At 48.1% G+C, this 21016-nt stretch overlaps 1 protein-coding gene across 34 annotated transcripts in view; it reads right to left on the bottom strand.

Annotated features, from left to right (window-relative positions):
* Positions 1 to 21016, bottom strand: part of clasp2 (cytoplasmic linker associated protein 2) — a 64822-nt gene continuing 43806 nt past the window's right edge. For 17 of the 34 annotated variants that reach the window (XM_041903468.2, XM_041903479.2, XM_041903476.2 and 14 more), the window contains 19 exons: positions 20365 to 20471; positions 20159 to 20182; positions 19862 to 20017; positions 19281 to 19372; positions 19049 to 19112; positions 18291 to 18353; positions 17023 to 17025; positions 14706 to 14869; positions 14506 to 14584; positions 12077 to 12220; positions 11815 to 11958; positions 11233 to 11339; positions 10864 to 11005; positions 7099 to 7282; positions 5315 to 5511; positions 5109 to 5237; positions 4673 to 4879; positions 1821 to 1937; positions 1 to 1631 (listed from right to left, as the gene is read on the bottom strand). In XM_041903468.2, the coding sequence (XP_041759402.2) occupies positions 1554 to 1631; positions 1821 to 1937; positions 4673 to 4879; positions 5109 to 5237; positions 5315 to 5511; positions 7099 to 7282; positions 10864 to 11005; positions 11233 to 11339; positions 11815 to 11958; positions 12077 to 12220; positions 14506 to 14584; positions 14706 to 14869; positions 17023 to 17025; positions 18291 to 18353; positions 19049 to 19112; positions 19281 to 19372; positions 19862 to 20017; positions 20159 to 20182; positions 20365 to 20471 (2201 nt within the window). In that variant the 3' untranslated portion in view covers positions 1 to 1553. The remainder of the gene's footprint in view (positions 1632 to 1820; positions 1938 to 4672; positions 4880 to 5108; positions 5238 to 5314; positions 5512 to 7098; positions 7283 to 10863; positions 11006 to 11232; positions 11340 to 11814; positions 11959 to 12076; positions 12221 to 14505; positions 14585 to 14705; positions 14870 to 17022; positions 17026 to 18290; positions 18354 to 19048; positions 19113 to 19280; positions 19373 to 19861; positions 20018 to 20158; positions 20183 to 20364; positions 20472 to 21016) is intronic. The other 17 variants (XM_041903482.2, XM_041903494.2, XM_041903493.2 and 14 more) reach the window with 5 other exon arrangements.

Raw genomic sequence — 21016 nt, 5'->3', positions numbered from 1 at the left:
TTTATTATGGTCTGTACAAGTTTGCTTTATTTTTCATTTTATTGTAAGCACAGCTTTGTAAATGCACTGAGGGAAACAACACAGTGAAAACTAGAATGTCACAAGAAGAGGGAGAGAATGACACAACAAGAGGAAGCAGAAGAGAGAAGAGGAAGAAGAGGAGGAGGGGGTGAAAGGTGACTTGACAGTTTCTCAGATCAGTAAATAATACATGTCTCCCCGAAGAGAAACCAACGTGAGAGACTAGGGCACGCGCAACAGAAAAGAAAAACAGATCAGGACGCAGAGCGCACACGCCCTTTAGGGACTCTCCTTAATGACGTCGTTATCGGATATTATTCCATTTTTTATAATATCATGTATAGATATATATCCACTAGGTGATAATAATAATAAGCCATGTCTGGTCATATTTTGATGTATATAAGCATTTCCCCCTCTTTCTGTTTGAAATGAGCTCATCGAAGACATGGCGGGAGCAGTGGAAGGTACCATGGAGTTCTCTGAAAGGGGCGGACATCATTAACTTAAATTTCACCCCCTCCCTTCTACAGTGACAGTTAATAGGTTCCGGATAAAAATATATTGTTAAAATCATCGTCATGCATAGCCAAGCACATTACGCCTCCTATACCTCACACTCACTGCCTACGTAGCTGCTAAGAGCAGTTATGATCTACTGTGACCCGCTTATGAGGGCTTATGAGCGTTAGTGCTGTGCAGGGAAGGTCGTACCATGTTCCCACTGCCACAGGGTGGAACCAGCACCATTCGACGGACAGAGAATGCTTAGAGCCGAAATTGCACCCTACTCCTTATAGTTTGACCAGAGCCATATGTGGTGGCACTATGTAGCTCTGGCCAAAAGTAGTCCACTACGTAGGGATTAGGGTGCCATTTCAGATTTGCCTTTAGAGTTTCAGGGGCTAAAACACACTCAACCACTATGACGAACAGGCTGACTGACCACAGATATACACCCCCCTCCACACACACACACACACACGTGCTCCTCTACCCACTTCCCTCCCTCTATCTATTCGTCCTGGCTGGGGTGTGTGGCTACATCATGCTGCTGTTCGGGCCCCTCCCCTATTCTACTCAAAGCAGGAAGTTAAACCGTTAGCGTTGAGGCTTCAGAGTGAGTTCGGGGTCAGAGGGCGAGGTGTGTCGAGGTCAGGGGTGAATCTCAGAGTGCAGGTTGGATCTTCAACGTTAGTGAGGGGAACTACAACACTCCTCTCCTCCCAGAGTGCATTGCAGAGTGCACTGCAGTAGGCGACTTGGAGGTAATGGGAGGGTGTGTCCAGGACAGTGTGTGTGTCTCAGAGAGCCTTCTTATCAGCATGTTTATGTGTAAGCAGATGTACGTATAAGCGTATGTGTGATCATGTAAGCGCGTAAGTAAGTGCACGTGTGTGTTCATGTATGCATATGAGTGTGTGTTTGTGCATCCATGTAAGAGTGTGTCCTTGTGTGTACGTGTTAAAAGTCTCCAGAGGGAGAGTGCAGCTCCATAGTTGTCCTGTGGGCTGTTCATCTGTTAGTCTGTTCTATAGGTTGTCTGCTGGGGGCTCACCACCACTGGAGCCGGACTGGGCACGCTTGATGTACACATTCAACAACTTCAACTTTAGAGAGAGAGAGAAGAGAGGCGGAAGAGAGTTACAGGGTTGTAGAACTGAAGCAGTTTTTCTGGAATCTTCCTGATCCAGTAATATAAAATGTACTGATTAATTTAAGAATGAAGTATGCTAGCGTGGATGTATTGGAACATAGATAATGGGTGTGGTTAGTAGAAAGTGGGCGTGGTCACTCACTTTGCTTACAGACAGTTGGTTGAGGTGAGGTTTTAGCTCCTCCCCTATGACTGCGTAGAGGGCCACCAGACAGAATACACAGGCCTTCCTCACACTGCTCTCAGAGTTGTCATAACCCTGCATAACATGACATGTGGGTTATATCCCTGATTAACATGACAGAGGGGTTATTAGCCCTGCATAAAATGATAGAGGGGTTATCACCCTTTATTACATGACAGAAGGGTTATAGCCCTCCATAACATGACAGTGGGTCATAACCCTGAATAACGAGGATGTGTGCTACCTTTATGTGTCTGTGTGACCTGTACGAGTGTGTGTGTGACCTGTACGAGTGTGTGTGTGACCTGTACGAGTGTGTGTGTGTGTGTGTGTGTGTATGACCTGTACGAGTGTGTGTGTGTGTGTGACCTGTACGAGTGTGTGTGTGTGTGTGACCTGTACAAGTGTGTGTGTGTGTGACCTGTACAAGTGTGTGTGTGTGTGTGACCTGTACGAGTGTGTGTGTGTGTGACCTGTACGAGTGTGTGTGTGACCTGTACGAGTGTGTGTGTGTGTGTGTGTGTATGACCTGTACGAGTGTGTGTGTGTGTGACCTGTACAAGTGTGTGTGTGTGTGACCTGTACAAGTGTGTGTGTGTGTGTGACCTGTACAAGTGTGTGTGTGTGTGACCTGTACAAGTGTGTGTGTGTGTGACCTGTACAAGTGTGTGTGTGTGACCTGTACAAGTGTGTGTGTGTGTGTGTGACCTGTACAAGTGTGTGTGTGTGTGTGTGACCTGTACGAGTGTGTGTGTGACCTGTACGAGTGTGTGTGTGTGTGACCTGTACAAGTGTGTGTGTGTGTGACCTGTACAAGTGTGTGTGTGTGTGACCTGTACAAGTGTGTGTGTGTGTGACCTGTACAAGTGTGTGTGTGTGTGTGTGTGTGACCTGTACAAGTGTGTGTGTGTGTGTGTGTGACCTGTACAAGTGTGTGTGTGTGTGTGTGACCTGTACGAGTGTGTGTGTGACCTGTACGAGTGTGTGTGTGTGACCTGTACGAGTGTGTGTGTGTGACCTGTACGAGTGTGTGTGTGTGACCGGTACGAGTGTGTGTGTGTGTGACGAGTGTGTGACCTGTACGAGTGTGTGTGTGTGACCTGTACGAGTGTGTGTGTGTGTGTGACCTGTACGAGTGTGTGTGTGTGTGACCTGTGCGAGTGTGTGACCTGTACGAGTGTGTGCGTGTGTGACCTGTACGAGTGTGTGCGTGTGTGACCTGTACGAGTGTGTGTGAGACCTGTACGAGTGTGTGTGTGACCTGTACAAGTGTGTGTGTGTGTGACCTGTACAAGTATGTGTGTGTGTGACCTGTACAAGTGTGTGTGTGTGTGACCTGTACAAGTGTGTGTGTGTGTGACCTGTACAAGTGTGTGTGTGTGACCTGTACAAGTGTGTGTGTGTGACCTGTACAAGTGTGTGTGTGTGTGTGTGACCTGTACAAGTGTGTGTGTGTGTGTGACCTGTACGAGTGTGTGTGACCTGTACGAGTGTGTGTGTGTGTGACCTGTACAAGTGTGTGTGTGTGTGACCTGTACAAGTGTGTGTGTGTGACCTGTACAAGTGTGTGTGTGTGACCTGTACAAGTGTGTGTGTGTGACCGGTACGAGTGTGTGTGTGTGTGACGAGTGTGTGACCTGTACGAGTGTGTGTGTGTGACCTGTACGAGTGTGTGTGTGTGTGTGACCTGTACGAGTGTGTGTGTGTGTGACCTGTGCGAGTGTGTGACCTGTACGAGTGTGTGCGTGTGTGACCTGTACGAGTGTGTGTGTGTGACCTGTACAAGTGTGTGTGTGTGACCTGTACAAGTGTGTGTGTGTGTGACCTGTACAAGTGTGTGTGTGTGACCTGTACAAGTGTGTGTGTGTGACCTGTACAAGTGTGTGTGTGTGTGTGTGACCTGTACAAGTGTGTGTGTGTGTGTGACCTGTACGAGTGTGTGTGACCTGTACGAGTGTGTGTGTGTGTGACCTGTACAAGTGTGTGTGTGTGTGACCTGTACAAGTGTGTGTGTGTGCCTGTCATTTTTTACCTGTACAAGTGTGTGTGTGTGACCTGTACAAGTGTGTGTGTGTGTGTGTGACCTGTACAAGTGTGTGTGTGTGTGTGACCTGTACGAGTGTGTGTGTGACCTGTACGAGTGTGTGTGTGTGACCTGTACGAGTGTGTGTGTGTGACCTGTACGAGTGTGTGACCTGTGCGAGTGTGTGTGTGACCTGTACGAATGTGTGTGTGACCTGTACGTGTGTGTGTGTGACCTGTATGAGAGTGTGTGTGTGTGTGACCTGTTTGAGAGTGTGTGTGTGTGAGACCTGTACGAGTGTGTGTGACCTATACGAGTGTGTGTGTGACCTGTACGAGTGTGTGGGTGACCTGTATGAGTGTGTGTGACCTGTACGAGAGTGTGTGTGACCTGTACGAGAGTGTGTGTGACCTGTACGAGTGTGTGTGTGTGTGTGTCCTGTACGAGTGTGTGTGTGACCTGTACGAGTGTGTGTGTGTGACCTGTACGAGTGTGTGTGTGTGTGTGACCTGTACGAGTGTGTGTGACCTGTACGAGTGTGTGTGTGTGACCTGTACGAGTGTGTGTGTGTGTGACCTGTACGAGTGTGTGTGTGTGACCTGTACGAGTGTGTGAGACCTGTGCGAGTGTGTGTGTGTGTGTGAGACCTGTACGAGTGTGTGTGTGACCTGTATGAGAGTGTGTGTGTGTGTGTGTGTGTGACCTGTACGAGTGTGTGTGTGACCTATACGAGTGTGTGTGTGACCTGTACGAGTGTGTGTGTGACCTGTACGAGTGTGTTTGTTACCTGTATGAGTCCGGGGACTATCTCAGGCAGCATGCTGACTAGTCCATCGTGGGGGACCCGCTCTATAACTTTAGTCTGCATCTTGATGGCAGCCAGGTTGATGGGGTAGTCAGCTGACTGGATGATGGGACACAACACCTTGATACACTGGTCTGGACTGATGGACGACGCCAGCATGGCTGCAGTCTCCTCTGCCGCTCGCACCACCTACACAGGAACAGGGTTATAGTACCAGATTTATAATAGCTCCTATACACACACAGGAACGACAGTGGGAGAGTGAATGTATGTGTATGTGTGTGTGTGTATGTGAATGTGAGAGATTATACCAGTGTAAATTTGTGCATGTGCAAGAGATTATATGGAGTGTGTGTATTATAAGGAGTGTGTGTGTGTACTTGTGTGTGCTATACAGAGAGAGAGTGTGTGTGTGTACCTCTTTCTGTGGGTCCTTGTGTGCCTCCAGGGCCTTCATGATGGTGAGTTCAGCATAGTTCTTAAACCTCCAGGGCTGGCGGCTCAGAATCTCCCTTAGAACACGCAGAGCTAATGCCCTAATCACATGCTGCAGAGGAGGGGAGAGAGAGTTTGGTCAAAGTGTGTTTGTATATGTATTGATGCACATAGTGTGTGTGTGTGTACCTCTCTGTCCCCCAGCGTCTCCAGTAGTAACAGGAGGATGGTTTTGAAGTGTTCATCCCAGGAGACCTGCAGGGTGTTTCCACGAATCAGCTTCAAGAGCTCACAAAGCGCTGCCTTCCTCTCCTCCACACGCTCATTGTGATTGGACAGCTCCTTCAACAGCTCAGACACTAGCTCCGATTGGTCAATGCTGCTGTCTGTCAGGGGCAATAGCCAATAGGGGTTGAGATACAGATACTGATTGACATCAATTTATCAATCACATATTACACTTCAATACATTGTGTGTGTGTGTGTGTGTGTGTGTGTGTGTGTGTGTGTGTGTAGTGTAAATGAATATACAATACCAGTCAAAAGTTTGGACAAACCTACTCAATCAAGGGTTTTTCTTTATTTTTACTATTTTCTACATTGTAGAATAATAGTGAAGTCATCAAAACTATGGAATAACACATATGGAATCACGTAGGAACCAAAAAAGTGTTAAACAAACAAAAACAAAAAAGTAGCCACCCTTTGCCTTGATGACAGCTTTGCACACTCTTGGCATTCTCTCAACCAGCTTCACCTGGAATGTTTTTCCAACAGTCTTGAAGGAGTTCCCACATATGCTGAGCACTTGTTGGCTGCTATTCCTTCACTCTGTGGTCCAACTCATCCCATACCATCTCAATTGGGTTGAGGTCGGGGGATTGTGGAGGCCAGGTCATCTGATGCAGCCATCCATCACTCTCCTTCTTGGTCAAATAGCCCTTACACAGCCTGGAGGTGTGTTGGGTCATTGTCCTGTTGAAAAACAAATGATAGTCCCACTAAGCGCAAAACAGATGGGATGGCGTATCGCTGCAGAATTCTGTGGTAGCCATGCTGGTTAAGTGTGCCTTGAATTCTAAATAAATCACAGACAGTGTCACCAGCAAAGCACCCCCACACCATCACACCTCCTCCTCCATGCTTCACGGTGGGAACCACACATGAGGAGATAATCTGTTCACCTACTCTGCGTCTCACAAAGACACGGCGGTTGGAACCAAAAATCTCAAATTTGGAATCATCAGACCAAAGGACAGATTTCCACCAGTTTCTTGGCCCAAGCAAGTCTCTTCTTCTTATTGGTGTCCTTTAGTAGTGTTTTCTTTGCAGCAATTCAACCATGAAGGCCTGATTCACACAGTCTCCTCTGAACAGTTGATGTTGAGATGTGTCTGTCACTTGAACTCTGTGAAGCATTTATTTGGGTTGCAATTTCTGAGGCTGGTAACTCTAATGAACTTATCCTCTGCAGCAGAGGTGACTCTGGGTCTTCCTTTACTGTGGCGGTCCTCATGAGAGTCAGTTTCATCATAGCGCTTGATGGTTTTTACGACTGCACTTGAAGAAACTTTCAAAGTTCTTGAAATGTTCCAGATTGACTGACCTTCATGTCTTAAAGTAATGATGGACTGTCGTTTCTCTTTGCTTATTTGAGCTGTTCTTGCCATAATATAGACTTTGTCTTTTACCAAATAGGGCTATCTTGTGTATACCACCCCATAACTTGTCACAACACAACTGACTGACACAACTCAAGGCAAAGGGTGACTACTTTGAAGAATCTCAAATATAATATATATATTTTTGAACACTTTTTTTGGTTACTACATGATTCCATATGTTTTATTTCATAGTTTTGATGTCTTCACTATTATTCTACAATGTAGAAAATAGTAAAAATAAAGAAAAATCCTAGAATGAGTAGGTGTGTCCAAACGTTTGGCTGGTACTGTGTGTGTGTTTGTGTGTACCGTCAGTTTGCTGGTCTGATTCATCTAGTGAAGTATCTATGACGCTGTGTTTGAAGGGGGAGTCTGTGAAGGGGTCACGGGACCCCCGGGGAGAAGAGGAGAGCAGGGGGGTGTTGAGGAGAGACGTCTTGTTGTCCAGAGCAGTACGACCTCCATCCACCTGGTCAGCACCAGCAGTACCACCCTGAGGGAGGGGAAGAGAGGGGGAGAGAGGGAGAGGGAGACACACACAGGGGTTAGTGTGGTATGATTTAGACAGACGTAGACAGAAATGTAAGCGCTGTCAAGTGTTGTCATCGCATGCACGTGTGTGTGGGTTAGGTTAGGATTTTGATCATTCTGTGGATGCAGTGAGTAGAGATATGAGATCTGTTACAGTTCCTGTTAAGATTTCCACTCAAACCAGAAAACCCCCTGACGGGTCAGGTGATGGAGTCAGTTGAGCTCTGATTGGCAGGTTGATGATTGTGGGGGGGTGGTCAGGTTTCAGACTGACCTATAGAGGAAATGTCAGCTTGGGCATAGCCCTTCCTTGGAACATACCATGGACAGGAGTGTTACAATAAATAACATCTCACATACTGTACACACTCGGACACACACACTACGATACTCCCATCACAACCTACACTATATATACAAAAGTATATGGACACCCCTTCAAATTAGTGGATTCGGCTATTTCAGCCACACCCGTTGCTGACAGGTGTATAACATCGAGCACACAGCCATGCAATCTCCATAGTCAAACATTGGCAGCAGAATGGCCTTACTGAAGAGCTCAGGGACTTTCAAAGTGGCACCGTCATAGGATGCCACCTTTCCAACAAGTCAGTTCGTCAAATTTCTGCCCTGCTAGAGCTGCCCCGGTGAACTGTAAGTGCTGTTATTGTGAAGTGGAAACGCCTAGGAGCAATAACGGCTCAGCCGCGAAGTGGAAGGCCACACAAGCTCACAGAACTGGACCGCCGAGTGCTGAAGCGCGTAGCTTCACAAGCTCCCAACACTCACCACCGAGTTCCAAACTGCCTCTGGAAGCAACGTCAGCACAAGAACTGTTCGTTGGGAGCTTCATGAAATGGGTTTCCAAGGCCGAGCAGCCGCACACAAGCCTAAGATCACCATGTGCAATGCCAAGCGTCGGCTGGAGTGGTGTAAAGCTCGCTGCCATTGGACTCTGGAGCAGTGGGAACGCGTTCTCTGGAGTGATGAATCCCGCTTCACCATCTGGCAGTCCGATGGACGAATCTGGGTTTGGCGGATGCCAGGAGAACGCTACCTGCTCCAATGCATAGTGCCAACTGTAAAGTTTGGTGGAAGAGGAATAATGGTCTGGGGCTGTTTTTCATGGTTCGGGCTAGGCCCCTTAGTTCCAGTGAAGGGAAATATTAACGCTACAGCATACAATTACATTCTAGATGATTCTGTGCTTCCAACTTTGTGGCAACAGTTTGGGGAAGGCCCTTTCCTGTTTCAGCATGACAATTCTCAGTGCACAAGCGAGGTCCATAAAGAAATGGTTTGTCGAGATTGATGTGGAAGAACTTGACTGGCCTATACAGAGCCCTGACCTCAACCCCATCAAACACCTTTGGGATGAATTGGAATGACGACTGCGAGCCAGGCCTAATTGCCCAACATCAGTGCCCGACCTCACTAATGCTCTTGTGGCTGAATGGAAGCAAGTCCCCGCAGCAATGTTCCAACATCTAGTGGAACGCTTTCCCAGAAGAGTGGAGGCTGTTATAGCAGCAAAGGGGGGACCAACTTGTCGAACAATGAGATGTTCGACGAGCAGGTGTCCACATACTTTTGGTCATGTAGTGTATTTTAACCTGTAAAAATACTGAATGTGGTATTTTTCCCCTGATATTAGCTTACCCCCACCAGATAAAAAAAGCTATTTCCTGTGAAATCCACATTGTTAGAAAGGTAGGGATGAGATGCTTTGACCCCAGACAGTGTTAGGGTCAGAAGGTTATGGGTTTCAGTGTCTCACACACACACGCACGCACGCACACATGCTACAGGAGGAGTGGCAGGACATACAGTGGGGAAAAAAAGTATTTAGTCAGCCACCAATTGTGCAAGTTCTCCCACTCAACTATGACAGACAAATTGAGCATTTTTTCCCCAGAAAATCACATTGTAGGATTTTTAATGAATTTATTTGCAAATTATGGTGGAAAATAAGTATTTGGTCACCTACAAACAAGCAAGATTTCTGGCTCTCACAGACCTGTAACTTCTTCTTTAAGAGGCTCCTCTGTCCTCCACTCGTTACCTGTATCAATGGTACCTGTTTGAACTTGTTATCAGTATAAAAGACACCTGTCCACAACCTCAAACAGTCACACTCCGAACTCCACTATGGCCAAGACCAAAGAGCTGTCAAAGGACACCAGAAACAAAATTGTAGACCTGCACCAGGCTGGGAAGACTGAATCTGCAATAGGTAAGCAGCTTGGTTTGAAGATATCAACTGTGGGAGCAATTATTAGGAAATGGAAGACATACAAGACCACTGATAATCTCCCTCGATCTGGGGCTCCACGCAAGATCTCACCCCGTGGGGTCAAAATGATCACAAGAACGGTGAGCAAAAATCCCAGAACCACACGGGGTGACCTAGTGAATGACCTGCAGAGAGCTGGGACCAAAGTAACAAAGCCTACCATCAGTAACACACTATGCCGCCAGGGACTCAAATCCTGCAGTGCCAGACGAGTCCCCCTGCTTAAGCCAGTACATGTCCAGGCCCGTCTGAAGTTTGCTAGAGTGTATTTGGATGATCCAGAAGAGGACTGGGAGAATGTCATATGGTCAGATGAAACCAAAATAGAACTTTTTGGTAAAAACTCAACTCGTCGTGTTTGGAGGACAAAGAATGCTGAGTTGCATCCAAACACCATACCTACTGTGAAGCATGGGGGTGGAAACATAATGCTTTGGGGCTGTTTTTCTGCAATGGGACCAGGACGACTGATCCGTGTAAAGGAAATAATGAATGGGGCCATGTATCGTGAGATTTTGAGTGAAAACCTCCTTCCATCAGCAAGGGCATTGAAGATGAAACGTGGCTGGGTCTTTCAGCATGACAATGATCCCAAACACACCGCCCGGGCAACAAAGGAGTGGCTTCGTAAGAAGCATTTCAAGGTCCTGGAGTGGCCTAGCCAGTCTCCAGATCTCAACCCCATAGAAAATCTTTGGAGGGAGTTGAAAGTCCGTGTTGCCCAGCGACAGCCCCAAAACATCACTGCTCTAGAGGAGATCTGCATGGAGGAATGGGCCAAAATACCAGCAACAGTGTGTGAAAACCTTGTGAAGACATACAGAAAACGTTTGACCTGTGTCATTGCCAACAAAGGGTATATAACAAAGTATTGAGAAACTTTTGTTATTGACCAAATACTTATTTTCCACCATAATTTGCAAATAAATTCATAAAAAATCCTACAATGTGATTTTCTGGATTTTTTTCTCTCATTTTGTCTGTCATAGTTGACGTATACCTATGATGAAAATTACAGGCCTCTCTCATCTTTTTAAGTGGGAGAACTTGCACAATTGGTGGCTGACTAAATACTTTTTTTCCCCACTGTATCTGGTGTCAGGGACATACTGTGTATGTGTGTGTGGGGTTGTGTATGTGGAGGCTTAACCCCCCCAGAATCCACCTGACAGACTATAAATAATCATTTCTAAGACACATCCCATCATGTCGGTTCTACATACACACACACACACTCTCTCTCTCCCCACCTCCTCTCCTTCTCTCCGTCTGACCGGTTCATTCATGTCTTCCTGGCTACGGACGGAGAAGTTCTGGATGGCCTCTGTAACTCCTCTCAGACTACTGTAGATGTCCTCTGAGTTCATGTTCTCTGTGTCGTATTCAAACGCACTGCACACAACAACACATCAGTCATATTACCATCACAATAGGTCAACATTATATGAGTGTGTGGGTGTGTGTGTTACCTAGGTGTGTTCTGAGGTCTGTGTGTGTTACCTGAATGTGGATGAACTTTGGGAGGTGTTTGTGAGTGTTACCTTGGGTAAGGGTGTTGGAGGTGTGTGTTTGTGTAACCTGGGTCTGCGTGTACATTGGGTGGTGTGTGTGTGTGTTACCTGGGTAAGGATGTGTTCTGTGATGTGTTGGTAGGAGAGGTGAGGGGGCTGGACCAGCTGGCAGGAGAGCGGGGGGTGTGGCGTGTCAGAGGGCTTCCTATCGGGGCCTGGGGGAGAGAGTAACACATAATAGCATCAATTCCTCAAGTACATACTAGGGCCTTTTAGTTTCCCACTGTTTTCTCGGGCCTGATCAGTTCTTATACGTCTATAACCAACTCCTAAGATCCTTCATCAGGCCAAGCTGGGAGGGGTACAGCCAAGGCCAGGTGTAGTTACCTGCTGGGAGGGGTACAGCCAAGGCCAGGTGTAGTTACCTGCTGGGAGGGGTACAGCCAAGGCCAGGTGTAGTTACCTGCTGGGAGGGGTACAGCCAAGGCCAGGTGTAGTTACCTGCTGGGAGGGGTACAGCCAAGGCCAGGTGTAGTTACCTGCTGGGAGGGTACAGCCAAGGCCAGGTGTAGTTACCTGCTGGGAGGGGTACAGCCAAGGCCAGGTGTAGTTACCTGCTGGGAGGGGTACAGCCAAGGCCAGGTGTAATTACCTGCTGGGAGGGGTACAGCCAAGGCCAGGTGTAATTACCTGTGCAGCGTTGCCTGTGTTCCTCAGGTGGTTCTGTAGCAGTTTGGTGGCGCCATCCTGGAAGGTCTTGGGCAGAGCTGCCAGCAGCATGGTGAACTCTGGAGTGTTCAACTGGAACAACGAGATCAACACTGACTGGGCAGCCTGGAACACACACACACACACACACACACACACACACACACACACATCAGAAACCAATCAAAGTTCGCTTCAACCAATAATCAACTAATTGCAGCATACAGAAATGTGTGTACAGTACCTTCCTGACGTCGGAGCTCTTGGGCTCTGTGGTCCAGGTGATGATGCGAGACACAGCCAGGCGCGTCTCACTGGAGTTGACAAAGTCCTGAGGCTCCATCTGCAGGGTCAAGGTCTCAATGTACTTCAGAATGGCCACCTTCACCTGGACACAACATACACACAGAGACACACACACATTCATAGTATAAAGGTTAGACAACCCACTCATACACACACACAAACATTTTCTGTCTGTGTGGATCATGGATCATCCCAGGAGTTTCCTAACTCTGGGCTGAAACTAGTTCTAGTTAGAGCCAGTTCAAGTTTGAGCTACTCAGCGATACAAAGTAAACATCCGCAACAACAAAGAGGGTGCAGTAAGATGCTAATCTCCTTCGCAGTTGTAGTCACGCAGCTATCATGGGGGGGAGAAACCAATAAAGACAAATGAGAACTAGAGGAAAAAGAGCCACCATTCACATTCGTTCTTCGTTCTCACATTAGTTATTCTCTTTTACAGTATTTTCATTCCTTTAAATGTATTTTTTCTCTCTCCATCTCTCAGTCTCACTCTTCCTCTATTAAAAACACCTCATCGACCGACCGCCTGCTCCTCAATGTGCGCGTCATAAAAATGCTCCCCCCTGAGCGCACTGACCTGGGAAGATTGGTTCCAGGCTGAGACCTGCTCGTTCAGAGAGCAGCAGGCGTGGTGCCACCTGGGGGCTCTCGTGGCAGGGGGGAGCAATTTAACGTTGCGCCGCATGGTTCTTGAAGCAGGGGGAATCAATTTAACGTTGCGCCGCCCACAACACGTTCCCCTCCTCCCCACAGGCTTAGAGAGAGAGAGGAGAGGAGAGCACCGCATCAGAGAGAGAGGGAGGGGGGCGTGGGAGGGGAGAGAGAGGGGGAGAGGCGGGGGGAGGGAGAGAGGAAGTGGGGGAGAAGAGGGAGAAAGGGAGAGGAAGGTTGGGAGAGAGAGAGTAGAGGTTAGAGGAGAAGTGAGGAAGGGTAGAGGAGGGGAGGAAGGGTAGAGGAGGGGAGGAAGGGTAGAGAAGGGGAGGAAGGGTAGAGGAGGGGAGGAAGGGGAGAGGAGGGGAGGAAGGGTAGAGAAGGGGAGGAAGGGGAGAGGAGGGAGGAAGGGGAGAGGAGGGGAGGAAGGGTAGAGGAGGGGAGGAAGGGTAGAGGAGGGGAGGAAGGGTAGAGGAGGGGAGGAAGGGTAGAGAAGGGGAGGAAGGGGAGAGGAGGGGAGGAATGGGAGAGGAGGGGAGGAAGGGTAGAGGAGGGGAGGAAGGGTAGAGGAGGGGAGGAAGGGTAGAGAAGGGGAGGAAGGGGAGAGGAGGGGAGGAGAGGAAGGGTAGAGGAGGGGAGGAAGGGTAGAGGAGGGGAGGAAGGGGAGAGGAGGGGAGGAAGGGTAGAGGAGGGGAGGAAGGGGAGAGGAGGGGAGGAAGGGTAGAGGAGGGGAGGAAGGGTAGAGGAGGGGAGGAAGGGTAGAGGAGGGGAGAGGAGGGGAGGAAGGGTAGAGGAGGGGAGGAAGGGGAGAGGAGGGGAGGAAGGGAGGAGGAAGGGGAGAGGAGGGGAAGGAGGGGGAGAGGAGGGGAAGAAAGGGGAGATAGGGGGAGGGAGGAAGAGGATGTAGGGGAGGGAGATAGGGATGGAGAGAGGAGGCAAGACAGACAGACGGACACACACGGAGACAGGGAGCAAGTGCATTGAGCAACGAGGAAGAGGGGAGTGAGGGAGGATGGGAGAATAACAAGGGATGAGAGGAGTGAAAACGACATAAGAAAATTGAGAGAAGGAAAAGCAAGGGAAGGTGAGGTGAAGAGTGAACGAGGGAGGAGAAGATGGAGGAAGGGGATGTAATGAAAGTGAAGGATGGAGGTGGGGAGGGGAGGGGAAAGGGGAGAGGAAAGGGAGGGAGCAAACAAGTGTAAAAGGGAAACACAAGGAGAGAGGAGGGAGGAGAAGATGGAGGAAAGGGAGGGGGAGGGAGGGAGGGGAGAGGATAGAGGGAGGCAGCGAGGAAGGGGAGGTGAGGCGGGCTCAGACTGCAGAGAGCAAAGCCAGTGGTTGGCGGATTTAATTGGAGGCATATCAGTCGCTATCCAATCAGAGTCCAGGGATTGGGTGGGTAGGGAGCGGAGCCAGTGTTAAACAGCCGTGAGGTCAGAAAAGTGGTTACCATGGTTACTGATACAATAGTTACCGTGGTTACTGAGACAGTTGGTGAGTCTGGCGACTGAGAGGCTGTCCCTGTCTTTCAACCCTCCCTACATCCCTTTCACTCTCCCTTCCTCTTCTCTCATTGTCTCTTCTCACTCTGTCCATCGCTTTCTTCATATATAGAACACACACACACACACACACATACAACATCTACCCCCCTACACAGACAGAGACAGAGACAGAGACAGACACACACACACACACACAGCTGTGTACCTTGAGGTTGGGTGTCTGAGTCTGGTCCACAGTGAACCTCATGAGGATAGTGAACTGGAGGTCATTGGGGAAAGACTCTCTGTAGGGGAGATAACACACACACACGTTATAGATACACACATTACAGACACACACACACACGTAAGATATACGCACACACAAACTGTACAAACACACACGTTATACACACACACACTGACCGTGTGATGTCCAGTGCTCTCTGGACCTTGGCCTGTACTGATCCCAGTAGGTCAGCTCCCATCTTCTTCAGCAGCTGGGTGAGCAGGACGAACAGCCAGTCCTGCAGGTCTTCTTTATGCACCAGGACAAAGTCCACTAGGGTCTCTAAGAACATACTGAACACCTGGGGAGAGACAGGGGACATTAGTTACACACACACACACTACAGTGAGGGAAAAAAGTATTTGATCCCCTGCTGATTTTGTATGTTTGCCCACTGACAAAAAAATGAACAGTCTATAATTTTAATGGTAGGTTTATTTGAACAGTGAGAGACAGAATAACAACAACAAAATCCAGAGAAACGCATGTCAAAAATGTTATAAATTGATTTGCATTTTAATGAGGGAAATAAGTATTTGACCCCCTCTCAATCAGAAAGATTTCTGGCTCCCAGGTGTCTTTTATACAGGTAACGAGCTGAGATTAGGAGCACACTCTTAAAGGGAGTGCTCCTAATCTCAGCTTGTTACCTGTATAAAAGACACCTGTCCACAGAAGCAATCAATCAGATTCCCAACTCTCCACCATGGCCAAGACCAAAGAGCTCTCCAAGGATGTCAGGGACAAGATTGTAGACCTACACAAGGCTGGAATGGGCTACAAGACCATCGCCAAGCAGCTTGGTGAGAAGGTGACAACAGTTGGTGCGATTATTCGCAAATGGAAGAAACACAAAAGAACTGTCAATCTCCCTCGGCCTGGGGCTCCATGCAAGATCTCACCTCGTGGAGTTGCAATGATCATTAGAACGGTGAGGAATCAGTCCAGAACTACACAGGAGGATCTTGTCAATGATCTCAAGGCAGCTGGGACCATAGTCACCAAGAAAACAATTGGTAACACACTACGCCGTGAAGGACTGAAATCCTGCAGCGCCCGCAAGGTCCCCCTGCTCAAGAAAGCACATATACAGGCCCGTCTGAAGTTTGCCAATGAACATCTGAATGATTCAGAGGAGAACTGGGTGAAAGTGTTGTGGTCAGATGAGACCGAAATCGAGCTCTTTGGCATCAACTTGCCTATGACCCCAAGAACACCATCCCCACCGTCAAACATGGAGGTGGAAACATTATGCTTTGGGGGTGTTTTTCTGCTAAGGGGACAGGACAACTTCACCGCATCAAAGGGACGATGGACGGGGCCATGTACCGTCAAATCTTGGGTGAGAACCTCCTTCCCTCAGCCAGGGCATTGAAAATGGGTCGTGGATGGGTATTCCAGCATGACAATGACCCAAAACACACGGCCAACGCAACAAAGGAATGGCTCAAGAAGAAGCACATTAAGGTCCTGGAGTGGCCTAGCCAGTCTCCAGACCTTAATCCCATAGAACATCTGTGGAGGGAGCTGAAGGTTCGAGTTGCCAAACGTCAGGCTTGAAACCTTAATGACTTGGAGAAGATCTGCAAAGAGGAGTGGGACAAAATCCCTCCTGAGATGCGTGCAAACCTGGTGCTAACTACAAGAAACGTCTGACCTCTGTGATTGCCAACAAGGGTTTTGCCACCAAGTACTAAGTCATGTTTTGCAGAGGGGTCAAATACTTATTTCCCTCATTAAAATGGAAATCAATTTATAACATTTTTGACATGCGTTTTTCTGGATTTTTGTTTTGTTATTCTGTCTTTCACTGTTCAAATAAACCTACCATTAAAATTATAGACCGATCATGTCTTTGTCAGTGGGCAAACGTACAAAATCAGCAGGGGATCAAATACTTTTTTCCCTCACTGTATATAAACACACACTCATGTACACACGCACAAATAAACACAGACTTAGAAGAGACAGAGGAACATTTTCATGCACACAAACATGAGTGACACACACAGGTACTATGGGATAGTCTGAGGGAAGCAACTCCATTCACTTATCAATTAACCAAATCAACCAACCAACCAACCACTCACTCACTCCAGTCAGCGTGCAGCAAGCAGAATGATGTTTTACCAATACACAATCAATATTCAGTATTCACTAAACACACATGCCGATTGGCTGTCACCTGCAAAACAGCAGGGACTCAGACACCAATCACAGGAGGGCGTGATGATGTCATAGTGACTGCTGTGAGCTATGACATCACCGGATCGGTGAGTGAGTCTGTGGTTGCCTTGGAAACCATTAAATTAGCCGCCCAGTCAGTTTACCATTCGCCAGGTCAATCAATGAATTCGAGATTAGTCTCCAATCAGAGTACCAGGTTAGTGTCACAACCACACAAGCGTTAATCAAACGTTAATTGAACGTAAAATAAACGTTGTCCAGACTTACTCTCTACAGAGAGTTCCAAAGGAGAGGCATGGAGGAGAGAGAAACATACAACAGTTAGCATCCTGGGAAGCACACACACACACACACACACACACACACACGTCCCGGATTTTGGCCCTTTGTCCCTCAACCAAACAATCTTGTCCCGTATTTTATCAACAAATCCAAACACCACAAATGTTCGATTTGTCCTATATTTCAGCCAGACATTCCAACTGGTCTCTTGCAGTCACGTTGCGCTTATGAAAAGATAGGCCTGTATATCATCAGGATGTGGTACTGGTGATGCTAAACTCTTCTCCAATCGTTGTTGAGATCTGATATTCTGCGCAGCGCAAGACGAGATGTAGGCCAATGTCATGGCCTATCGTCAACCAATGACATTTTTCAAATCCTTTCGGGCCAAATTCCAGCTAAACTTGGAGGACAGTTAGGCCTTACTACTTACAAAAAGCGTGCTTCTGATGAGGAGCTATAAAAGTAAGTAAATAGCCGTATTAGACTTGTGAGGCTCTCCAGTCTCATTAGTTGCTCATTCAACATATTTGCAGCTACTTCACTCACTCGTTTAAAAAAAAGTCTCTCTTCCTAACTATTTTAAATTCCCTGAGACCAACCAGAAATGTTTTCTTGGCTAAATATTCCCAGATTTTCATAAAACAGCCACACGTGGTCTCTTGTTTCTGCATCACCAGATGTTGCGCAAGGAAAAATAATAGGCTATGTGCGGCTGGTGCGCTTCAATTAGCTAGTTCAGTCTACACTGTCCCGCAAAATCATCCTGTGGTCCCGCATTTGGGTATTTTAAATGTGCTCACCCTAACACACACAGACACAATCATGCACACCCACGCACGCACACACACGCACGCACACACCCTCTCAACACATGCGCTCACAGATATGCGTGCAGTGCACACATGGTGCTTCCCGACTCGGACTGATGTCAGAGTACCTCTGAACTGAAACAGGTGGTATTGTGCATTCATATCAATGTGATACACTGTGAAGACAAGGACTACACTACAGCCCTCTTATAAGAACCACTCCTGGTTCTTATAGGAGTTCCTCTGTCTCTATACACACCAGAGAGAAAAGGGGAGAGAGAGAGAGAAAGGATAAAAGATAGTCAGAGAGAGAGAAAGAAAGAAGAGGGAGGGAGAAGAGATAGACATTCAGAAAGATAGAGAGAGATAAAGAAAGTGGGGAGAAAAGAGAGAGAGAGTGGGGAAGAGAGAAAGAGAGGAGTGTGTGACAGTGAGGTGTACCTTGAAGGAGGCTGAGCTTATACCGGATTCTGCCGTTCCATAGACCCTAGATCCGGATTCTCGCTGAAAGTCACAACCGGTACCGTCAGACGAGGGGCGGGACGGGGGGTTGGGGGCGGCAGGGGGGTGGGTGAGGGGGACACTCCAAACGCCGGCAGGAAGAGGGGATGGGGAGTGGCGTTAGAGGTGGAGGGGCGAACCGTAGAGGGCGTGGTTAGTGAGAAAGAAAGAGAGGCGGGGGAAGGGGTGCTGCAAAAACAGCAGAAGTGTGTGTGTGTGTGTGTGTTTGCGGTCAGTGTAATCTTATATAGATCACGCAGGGAAGAAGAGGGAAGGAGTTGCAGTGAACGCGGTGAGCACAACCAGCGGATTGGCTAACGAACAGTGCGAGAGCAATCCCATTGGCTAGCGGAGAGTGTGAGGTCACACGCAGACTCAGGCGTGGCATGCCGTTAGAAACCAGTCGGCTACCGCCGCACGCAGCACATGCCTGTGGGTGTGTGTCAGTGTGTATGGGTGTGTGTGTGTGTTTGTGTGCATGACTTTTTGTCTGATTCTATGAGTCTCAGTGTGTCTGTGTATATTTGTTTCCATGTGTGAGAATAAATGTGTGTTTGCAGAATCTAGTTTCGTGAGTGTCGTTTCGGCAGAATCCGGTATCCAGTATAAACACAGGTGTGTGTGTGTATATATACTGTATGTGTTTAAGGTGTCTGTGGATTGTGTGTGTGTGTGTGTGTGTGTGTGTGCATCCATACCTTACTATGGGGGTCTGCAAACATCCTGGTGAAGATCTCACACAACCTCTTCAACTCCACACGACTGTAGACACACACACACGCACACGCACACACACACGATTATAGAAAGGTGAATACACCTATGGTAGCATGTATTGCATTGGATAAACAGCTTCTCTGACTGTTTGAATAGTGAAACCCTGCGTTGTGATAGGCTGCCGGGTGAAACCCTGCGTTGTGATAGGCTGACCTGAGGGTGCGCTGGTTCTTCAGTAGAGCCTGTAGACCCAGTAGCCCTTCCTTCCTCTCCGACCAGTTAGCACTGGCACAGCGGTTCAACACCTGGGACACAAAGGGTTAAAGGACAGATGACAATCTCCTTTTAAACTGGGTGGCAGGTAGCTTAGCGGTTAGAGAGGCAAGCCAGCAACCAGAGGTTTGCAGTCCGATGGTAAAAAATCTGGCGGGAAGAGAGCCGGCAACCGGACGGTTGCTGGTGTCGAATCCTAGATGCTGTTATGCCCTTGAGCAATGCACTTAAACCCCCACAACAACTGCTCCATGGGCTCCCAGTGAGGCAGACCCCTGCTCCAACTTGTATGTCTCTCTTTCGGAGGGTTCGGATACAGAAGAAGTCACATTTTGTGTGTGTACAATTGATGAATAATCGTAATCTTAAAATGACTGGAACTATTCAATCTTCAGTCAGGAATCCACATAAGGCATGGGGAAATATGTGAACTGAAGTGCTTGAAATGATTGAAATAAGGGTTAATGTTATTTGCATATGTTGCCATCAATGATGAATCCAAAAACGGTATTGTTTCTGACCTCGGCCACGTCTTCAGTCTGTCTCATGTACGTAGGGATGACTCCTCCGTTCCTGGAGCTATAGGAGCGCTCTGAGCAGGCGCTGGACGCATCACTGTTAGCGTCATCATCCGAATACATCCCATAGTTCTCATAGCGCCGCCGTGCTGGCTTCTTCTACAGGGGGGAGGAGATAAAGAGAGAGAGAGAGAGAGAGAGAGTGAGAAACATACTTTCCCTTTACGTAACATGTACACATAAAATAACACGTATCAACCGCACGCACACACACACACAGCAGTAGGTAGAGACGCTGACCTTGGATCTCATGTCTCCCAACAGCTGAGAGCGTTAAACAGAGGAGGAACCAGGGGTTAGTCACAACACAACAGTAAGTGTGTGAGAGTGTGTGAGTACAGTGTAAGAGTTTGGATGTGTATATATGAGCCATGATGGATAGAGAGATAGGGAAGGTGAAAGAGGAGTTGCATAAATATTGTCTCAGTGTTTGTGTGTGCGTGTACCAGGGCGTCAGCGAGGGCCTCTTCTACATCAGATCCTGTGTTGAGGACTCTCATGGCGCTGACGGATGAGGACAGACGACTGGACTGACTGATACTGTACCCTGACCCTGGAGAGATGTAGGGTGGAGAGATGTAGGGTGGAGAGAGAGAGAGAGAGAGAGAGCCCGAGAGACGCACACATTACAGATGCAGTCAAACACACAAAATTGCAATCCCTTTCTCCCACCCTCATCCCATCAGACCTCCTTCCTTCCTCCTTCAATACTTTCCCTCCCTATCCCTCCCTATCCCATAACCCCTCTACCCTTAAATACCTCCCCTCCCCATCCCATAAGCCCTCAACCCTTCAATACCCTCCCCCTCCGGCTAGATGGCATGGTGAATAAATAACTAAAATATGACCAAGTGACCCTTGACCCCCAAGAGCTGTGACCTTCCAGGCAAAGCATGATGGGAGTAAACAAACAAACATGGAGGACGCAGTGTGGGGGCGTGTCCGTGTTGATGGGAGGCGGAACTAAAATCAGGAAATAGATGGGTGAGAGAAGAGAGCTACAAATGCCTCCTCTGAAATGGATGGAATGGTTGTCATGGCAACTGAACGGGGTGGAGGAAGCATGCGTTTCTGGCAGAAGCTTGAGGTCCAGGAAGA

The sequence above is a fragment of the Coregonus clupeaformis genome, chromosome 17 (genome assembly GCF_020615455.1).
Source record: "Coregonus clupeaformis isolate EN_2021a chromosome 17, ASM2061545v1, whole genome shotgun sequence".
Lineage (NCBI taxonomy): Eukaryota > Metazoa > Chordata > Actinopteri > Salmoniformes > Salmonidae > Coregonus > Coregonus clupeaformis.
The sequence above is the reverse complement of the archived record's forward strand: the minus strand, read 5'-3'. Positions and strand labels throughout refer to the sequence as shown.